We start from the raw sequence: 8,843 nt of genomic DNA, 5'->3' as shown, positions 1-8,843 counted from the left end.
TTCTGCTCAAGTTCGATGGCTCGTCCCCCTTGATGGAGCCGGAACAAGGTGGCAGGCTACTCTCAGGGAGCCGCAGCCCCACTTTCCTTGGCATCGTGTTTCTGCGCAGGGCCCTCTGGGGAGGGGCCGGGCCGGGCCATTCATCCTCAGAGAAGCAGACGGCACGTTAAGGACGCTCAATGGTCTGTCGCCAAACCGTTGGCAGGTTTGTTCAGCGTTGTTCACGAGTGTCGTCTCTGCATGAGCCGCCACATTGACTCTTGGAGGACAAAGAGCTGGACACCTGTGGAGCCTGTGTCCTCATTCCCAGAACCAGGTGGGGAATAACAGGAAGAGGGCACGAGGAGGTTGGGGAACACCGATTGCCAGAAAGTAGATAACCCAATCCATGCCACACGGGAACGAGCAAGAAAGTGGGGTCTGGAGAGACAGATGGCTCTTGGAGCAGGGGGCCCCTCTGAGAAGGTCCCACTGGAGCCAAGCGGGGTGAGGTGGGAGGGAAGGGGCCGGCGTGAGGTCCGGGGCCAGGGTGTTCCAGGCAGAGGGCGGGGGGTGGGGGGCAGAAGGCAGCCAGAGCCAGCAGGCCTTGGCAAGGGGTTTGGATACTTTTCTCAAAGCAGGGGGACGTCCCTGGGAGGGTGAATCAGGGCAGAACACAGATTCAGACTTAAGATTTTAAAATCTCACTCCAGACAGGCGTCCAAACCACAGCTTGCACACCTTTGTTTAGAGAAGCATGTTCACGAGAGCCAGAGGTGGAAACAGTCCGGATCTCCATGAACGGATGAGTGGATGGACCAAAGGTGGCTGCCGTGGACTGAGGATGTGCGTCTAGCCCAAATCCATACATTGAGGTCCTAATCCCCAAGGTGCCGGTGACAAGAAGTAGGGCACTGGGGAGGTGACTGGGTCATGAAGGTGGGACCCCGTGAGTGGGACTGTACTCCAGAGAGCTCCCTATCCCTTCCTCACGTGAGGACACAGCAAGAAGACGGCCATTTCCGAACCAGGGAGACAGCCCTCAGCGGACTCCGCATCTGCCAACACCTTCACCTTGGCCTCCCGGCCTCCGGAGCTGTGAGACGTGAATTGTTTAGAAGCCCCCCACTCTAGGGGCGCTGGGTGGCTCACTCGGTTGAGGGTTCGACTCTTGATTTCTTTGGTTTTTGGCTCAGGTTGTGATCTTGAGGTTTGTGGGATCAAGCCCTGTATCGGGCTCTGCACAAACAGTGAGGAGCCTGCTAGGGATTCTCTCTCTCTCCCTCCCTCCATCCCTCTCTCTCTGTCAAAAATAAATAAACATTGAAAGAAGCCCCCCATACTAAGGTATTTTTTTGTTATAGCATCTCAGATGGACTGAGACAGTGTCATATCCATACAATAGAACATCCTTTGGCCGTATAAAGAGACAGACACTGACGCACGCTACCACACAGAGGAACCCTGGAAACCGAACCCTAAGTGCAAGAAACCAGTCACAAAAGACCGCCTATTTTATGATTCCATTTCCTAGAAACGTCTGGAACAGGATGCAGAAGGCCACAGGTGGAGTAATGGTCTCCAGGTGCTGTCCTGAGGCAGCGTGCGGGAGGCGGCAGCGTGGAGGGGGGCGGCGGCGTGGGGGGGGCGGCGGCGTGGGGGAGGCACAATATGCTCAGCCTCACACTGCTGGCACCTGGGGTCGGACCACTCTCTGTTGTGGAGACTGCTGTGCGCATCGTAGCACATTTAACAGCATCCCTGCTCTCCACCCATTAGATGCCAGTAGTGTGACAGAGAGAAAGATGGATAGATAGAGGAGATTTTTTTAAGTTTATTTATTTTGAGGGGGGACAGGGGGAACAACTGGGGGAGGGGCAGAGAGAGAGAGAGAAAATCCCAAGCAGGCTCCATGCTGTCAGCAGAGCCTGACGCTGGGCTCGAACTCACGAACCTCGAGATCATGACCTGAGCCAAAACCACCGAAATCAAGAGTCAGATGCTTAACCAACTGAGCCACTCAGGTGCTCTGAGGGGATTTTATATGTATGTGTTTATATGTATATATTTATAGAAAGAGAGAGAGATGAATAGTTATGATAGATTATAAATAGATGATAGATAGACAGACAGATAGACTGGAGCCTGGGTGGCTCAGTCAGTTAATCACTGACTATTTCAGCTCAGGTCGTGATCTTATGGTCGTGGGATTGAGTCCCACGTTGGGCTCTGCACTGATGGCACGGAGACTGCTTGGGATTCTCTCTCCCCCTCTCTCTCCTCCTCTCCTGCTCTCTCTCTGTCTCAAAAATAAATAAATAAACTTTATAAAAAGGAAGACAGGCAGATGGAAACAGACAGCAGACGGGGCCTCTCTCGGGCTACGGCAGGGCTTCTCACCCTGGCACTGCCGACAGGGATCTCCGTCACCCTCTGCAGCAGGGACCATCCTGTGCACGGCGGGGTGCTGAGCCGCATCCCTGGTCTCCACTCACTCAATGCCAATGGCGCCCCCCCCCAAGTTAGGACAACCAAAAATGTCCCTGGACCTGGCTAAGTGTCCCCTGGGGGCGGAACCTCCCCAGGCAAGCCCCACTGGCCGAGAAGGACTTAGTTCTGCTCTCGGAGCCAGACTCTCAGAGTCACGGCGCACCGATGTGTTTTCGTGCAACGAGAGGTACCCTGCGGCGCCCTCCATAAACCTCGTGCCAGCCAGCCCCAGGAGGGCAGCTCCAACACCCCATGAGGCCCTCGGCTTTGCTAATTGGGCCAGACGTGGGGCCGAGCAGGCCAGTTCTTTGTGTCTCCCCAGATTTTGGAATCAGGACTCTAGAAGGAGCTGGTACCATAGTGCCAGTTCTCTGAAATGGGAGCTAGTGGTGCCAATGGAAGCTTGAGACAATGGAAGTCCCCAGGAGTGGGGGGCGGGGGCACAGGAAGAGTCCAGAACAGAAGCCAATGGGCAGAGAGGACCCAGAGATCTGTTCTGTTTCTCATGGCTTTCTGGTTCCCATGACAACCCACCTCCTCCGTGTAGACTGCTGCGTCAGGTTGGCCTGATGGCCCACCACTTGTTTCTGGAACATTCCCCAGTCTGTCTTTGTACTCTTACAGAAGCAGCCCAGCCTCCATTCTGAAGGAGGGGGAAGTGGGGAGCACCGGCCTCAAAATCTGGGATATGACACAGAATGTGGGGTTTGCCCTGCTGGAGTTGGAGATTGGGTGGCCCTGGGCTCCCTGAGCTCTTCCTGTGGCCTTGGCATAAAGCCCTATTTCTTACACACTAGTGGGATTCTGTGCCTGGCAAACAGACAGACAGACCCTCACTGGTCCAATCACCACCATCTTGACTGATCTGGGGCAAAGGGCAAAGATCTAGAAGAAAAAGCCACCCAGGAAACTGAGGGGAGGCCACCTTGTCCAGCATTCCTGGCGGTAGACTCGAGTGTTTCCAAGGGCCGTTTGCGTCCAGACAGAGCTTTCTGCTGTGTGTCCACCAACTGGCCTCCACCCCGCCCTCCAGGGGGGCTGGAGTCTGGCCCCTGGGTGCCTGTGACAGATGCACGCCTCTCTCCTGCTCCCGACCGTCATGACATCACCGTGTGCAGCCCTGAGACTTTCCACCTTTCGGCCATCTGTCCTTCCAACTCTGTAAACACACTGGCCTGGATTTTCCTTTTTGCTTCTGTGCGGATTCCCATGACACAAGCTAGGGATTAGGGGTGATGCATGCTGGCAGTCAGTCCTTCAGAGCATCTGGCTTTAGAAAGGTTTTTCTGAGATCTCCCCATATATTGCTTATGAAATACAGAGAGGAGCCTGCATGTTTACAACGGGAAAAATAATCCGTGCCCAAGAAGGGCTGAGCACAGCTCAGGATGAACCTGATCGGACCGAGCCAGGTGGAGGCACACTCTACAAACTGGCCCCGCTCAGGCGTGGTCCCAGGACCAGCAGCATCAGCATCGCCAGGGAGAAACACGGGATCCCCCCCCCCCACCTGCCGAATCAAATTCTTTCTGAGAAAACAGGAAGGGAGGTGTGTTATCCCCACTGAGGGCTGAGGAGCGCTGATCTACAAAACAACGGACCTGGACTCTTCTGAAGGACACAGATGGTGGAATGTTCCAAACTAAAGGCGGCCAAAGAATCTAGACGACTAAGTGCAACATGTGATCCTGGTGTAGATCCTGGATCGGGGACAAAGTGGTGCGGAGGCAGCCATAGAGGACATTTTTGAGACAGTTGGCAAATTTTTGTCACTGATTGTGCACTAAGTAATATCATTACATCTATGAGACACTTCCTGAATTTTGGAATTGTCCTGTGGTGATGTGGGGTTCTGATCATCCTTGTTCCTAAGAAATATGCGAAGTGTTTATTTTTTAAAATATGTTTAGTGTTTCTTTATTTTTGAGACAGAGACAGAGCGTGAGCAGGGGAGGGGTAGAGAGAGAGGGAGACACAGAATCTGAAGCAGGCTCCAGGCTCTGAGCTAGCTGTCAGCACAGAGCCTGACGCAGGGCTTGAACCCATGAACCATGGGATCATGACCTGAGCAAAGTCAGATGCGTAACTGACTGAGCCACCCAGGTGCCCCGTGAAGTGTTTAAAGGCAAAGAGGAATCATGCCTGTAATGAATTCTCAAATGGTTCAGGGAAAAACTGTGTGTGTGTGTGTGTGTGTGTGTGTGTGTGTGTGTGTGTGAAGATAGATAGATACAGAGGTAGATACAGAGATAGATAGCAAGCTAGAGGAAGAGAGAAAGGGAGAGAGGGAGAGAGGAAGCAAATGTGGCAAATCTGTGGGTCTGGGGGAAGGGCACAGCACAGGAGTTATCACCTAGGATTTATTCTGCCTGCAGGGGACACTTGGCAATATTCAGAGATGTTTTTTTGTCATCACAGCTGGGGGTACTTCTGGTATCCAAGGTCAAGGCCAGGAATGCTGGTCAGCTTCCTGTAGCGAATAGGACAGCCCCCACATGCCGATGATGCAGCAGCCCCAAATAGCATCAGTGCCAAGACTGAGAAACCCTGATTGTGTGGGCATTTTTTGCACTATTTTCGTACTATGGAAATTTGTCCACTAGTTCATGATTTCCACGTATTTCAAAGTAAAAACAATACAAAAGAATCCTGGAGACGGGGAAGAGGTAGGTGGCTGCCAGGGGTTGGGGCTGGGGATGACTGGTAATGGGGATGGGGTTTCCCTTCGGGGTGACGGGAATGTTCTGGAGACAGTGCTTGCACAACACTGTCAATGTCCTAAATGCCACTGAACTGTATGCTGTAAAAGAGCAAACTTTAGGGGCACCTCAGTGGCTCAGTCAGTTGAGTGTCTGATTCTTGGTGTTGGCTCAGGTCATGATCTCACAGTTTGTGAGTTCGAGTCCCACACTGGGCTGTATGCTGATGGTGCAGAGCCTGCTTGGGATTCTCTCTCTCCTTCTCTCTCTCTGCCCCTCCCTCCTCACTCACATGTACGTGTGTGGGCTCTCTCTCTCAAAATAAATAAACTTAAAAAAAAATCTGTGAACGTTTTAATACATGAACTGTGCTGGGTTGAATAGTGTCCCCAAAGTTCATGACCATCAGGAGCCTGTGAATGTGACCTTGTTTGAAAACAGTCTTTAGAGACGTAATGAACATACGATGCAGTCAGACTAGATCAGAGTGGGCCCCGAGCCCATGAGTGGAATCCTTACAAGAAGAAGGAAAGTTGGATAGAAAGACCCACAGGGAGGAGGCTGCAAGAAGGTGGAGACAGAGGCTGGCACGATGCGTCTCCCGGCCTTGGGTTGTTGGCAACCAGGAACCAAGAGAAAAGCCTAGAACGGATTCTCCCCTGGCGCCTTCAGAGGGAATGCGGCCATGCTGACGCCCTGACTGCACACCCTGGCCTCCAAACCGTGAGAGAGTCAATCTCGGGTCTAAGCCCTGAGAAGCGAATGCATGCACCTGGCGTCAATTACCAAACAAACAGAGACTTACCGGGAAGACACAATGTAGCCCAGCACGTGGGCGACCAGGAGCTGCCCGTGTGTCTGCTCCAGACGGGCACACAGTTGGTGCATTGCTTCTTTAGCAGTGGAGGCCAGGGGGGCAGGAATGGTGAAGGAGGCCCATTTGCGGGCCTCCTCGAAGGCCAGCCTCAGCCGCCCCGGGTGCCCGCACTCTGGGAGGCTGGCCCAGAGCAGTTCCGTCTGCCCTGGGCTCAGTGTCCTCCTGGAGGCTGCCAGCAGGAGCTGGACCATCTCTTGCCCTTGGTTTCCGGAGAGGGGTTTCACCTCCCAGTAGGCCTCCGGGTCGGTCAGCGTCTGCTGCATGGTGTCTAGAATCCCCTGCCGCCCTGAGCAGGCTGAGAGGATGAGGTGGATCCTCGGGGGGCACTGGAGAGGCAGCCAGGGGACCCTCCGGGTGTGGCGGATGGAATCCACATCGTCCATGGAGTCCAACAGGATCACAAGGGACTCGAAGTTTCTGCAGGAGACGGTGTGGAGGAGGGTGTGGAAAAACTGGACCACCCTGGCGTGGGCCTCCAGGACCTGGGCAGGGGGCAGGGGCAACCCGTAAGCCAGGCACACCTGGAAGCAGAGGCTCTGGAGCAGGCTGCGGGCGTCGGAGCTCATCTGTGACATCCCCAGGAGCCGCAGCACGGTCACTGTCTTGCGGCCAAGCAGCCCTGGTATTTGTTCCGCCAGCTTGCACATCAGCGCCGTCTTCCCGATGCCCGGGGGTCCGAAGAGCACCAGGGGCGAGTGGGGGTGGCTGTCGCTCTGGCGGAGCCGCTGCCCCAGCTGGGCCAGGAGCTCCTGGCGCCCACAGAAAGCCCGGTTGGCCTCGGCACTCAGCCCCAGGTGGTGGCGGACCTCTTGGTAGAGCCACGCCAAGTCCTGCCTGCCCGCCTCCAGCTCCCGCAGGTGCTCAAGGACCTGGTGGTTAGCCCTGGCCACAAACTGCTCCCCCAGCTCCTTCAGGTACCGAGCATGAGCCTTGTTTTTAGGGTTCACCAGGTCTCGGCTCCATGGCAGGTGGTGGGCCTTGAGAACTCCAGGCTGCGTGTCGGCGATGCGTCCTTTGAGGCCACTGAGAAGGTTCTGGGCGTCTGTGTCCAGGCAGCCGTCGGGGAGCCGGTCCACCATCTTGAGGGCGCAGTCTTCCAGGATGTGTTTGTTGAGGTCTTGGATCTCTCTTAGGAAGACAGTGGCCCCCTGGTCTCCATCCGTCCAGCTCAACAGGCCCCGGTCTATTTCCCACTCAATGACTGAAAAAGTGGGGGAGATGGAAAGAAAGTGTGGTCATCATTGTGTGATCAGCTGGCCCGAGTGGAGACACTTGAGAGACATATTTAGGGGGTAGGGATATTGATTCTCACACTTACTGTGTGCTGGAGTCACCTGGTGCAACCATAGGTAATAGGGTTACTAATGCACTCAAATGTGTTCCAATAAAACTTTATTTACAGAAACAAGCAGTGGGCTGAATTTGGTCAGAGGACTATAGTTTGCTAGCGTCTCCTGGGGACTCAGAAAACCCAGAAGTTCTGATTCAGCAGGTCTGGGTGGGGCCCACAGGTTTGCATTTCCAAAAAGCTCCCAGGTGATGCTAAGACTGCTGGTCCAGGGCTAACACCAAGAATAGTACTAATTGAGTCATATTTTTTGTTTATTTATTTTTGAGAGAGAGAGACAGACAGAGCATGAGCAGGGGAGAGGCAGAGAGAGGGAGACACAGAATCGGAAGCAGGCTCCAGGCTCTGAGCTATCAGCACGGAGCCTGAGGTGGGGCTCTAACTCACAAACCGTGAGATCATGACCTGAGCTGAAGTCTGAAGCTTAACTGACTGAGCCGCCCAGGTGCCCCTGATTTAGTCGTTACTAATCAAAGAAACCTTGGTGTAGGCAACACAGAGATCGTATGTGACAAGCGGCCCCATTATAAAACAATACCATCAAACTCAAAAAGTTAGATGTGGAGTTTCTATAGGAATTCCACTCCTACGTAGGGACCCAAAGAGCTGAAAACATAGACAAACACGCACACGCAGTCAAGTTCACAGCAGTATTACTCACAGTAGCCAAAAGGTGCAAGCAACCCAAGGGCACATCAAATGGTGAATGGATAAGCAAAATGTGGTCCATCCATACAATTGACTACCAGTCAGCCGTGAAAAGGAACGAAGCACTGATTCAGATACAACATGGATGAACCTTGAAAACTTCGTGCTGAGTGACAGAAGCCGGGCACAAGAGACCACCTGCCATGTAATCCCATTTCTATGAAACGTCCAGAACAGGCAAATCCTAGAGTCAGAGGCGGACTGGCGGTGGCCAGGGGATGGGGAATGAGTGAATACGGAGTTTCTCTGGGAGTGATGGAAATGTTCGGGAACTAGATAGAGGTGGTGCTTGCACAACGTTATGAATGCACTAAACATCACCGAACTGTTTTAAAATGGCTTGTTTCGTGCTATGTGAATTTCACTTTGGAATCCAATGTTGTCAGCTGTGGGTGCCTCCATCACACATTCACTCAACAAACGCTTACCGAGCTCCTGCTTGTGCCAGCCTCTGCTCTCCATTCTGGGCATCTAGCAGTGAGGAAAATGCATAAAGATCCCTGTTTGCCTTTGTGGAGTGGTATTCCAGTCTTAGTGAAAAGAGGGACACATAAATGGACCGACTGACAAGAATGTCTATCCTGGGCAGAGAGAGGCAGCAGGGCGTTTGAGGCTGCAGAAAACTGCTACAAAGGCATGGAGGCCAGGGAAGAAATTTTTAATGAGCCGGGAGGCTGAGAGCAAAGGTCCACATGCTCTTCTGTAAAGGGTCAGATAGTAAATATTTTAGGCTGCACAGGGC

The 8,843-nt window shown here is 53.4% G+C and overlaps 1 protein-coding gene across 1 annotated transcript in view; it reads right to left on the bottom strand.

Moving 5' to 3' along the window:
* The window catches only part of NWD1 (NACHT and WD repeat domain containing 1), a 63,779-nt gene that overhangs the window by 36,228 nt on the left and 18,708 nt on the right, over positions 1-8,843 (bottom strand). Inside the window, exon 6 of the mRNA XM_029917846.1 lies at positions 5,974-7,246. Within this exon, the coding sequence (XP_029773706.1) occupies positions 5,974-7,246 (1,273 nt within the window). The remainder of the gene's footprint in view (positions 1-5,973; positions 7,247-8,843) is intronic.

Source organism: Suricata suricatta, chromosome 12, assembly GCF_006229205.1.
Source record: "Suricata suricatta isolate VVHF042 chromosome 12, meerkat_22Aug2017_6uvM2_HiC, whole genome shotgun sequence".
NCBI lineage: Eukaryota > Metazoa > Chordata > Mammalia > Carnivora > Herpestidae > Suricata > Suricata suricatta.
Note: the sequence above shows the minus strand (reverse complement) of the source record. Positions and strands in the feature narration are given on the sequence as shown.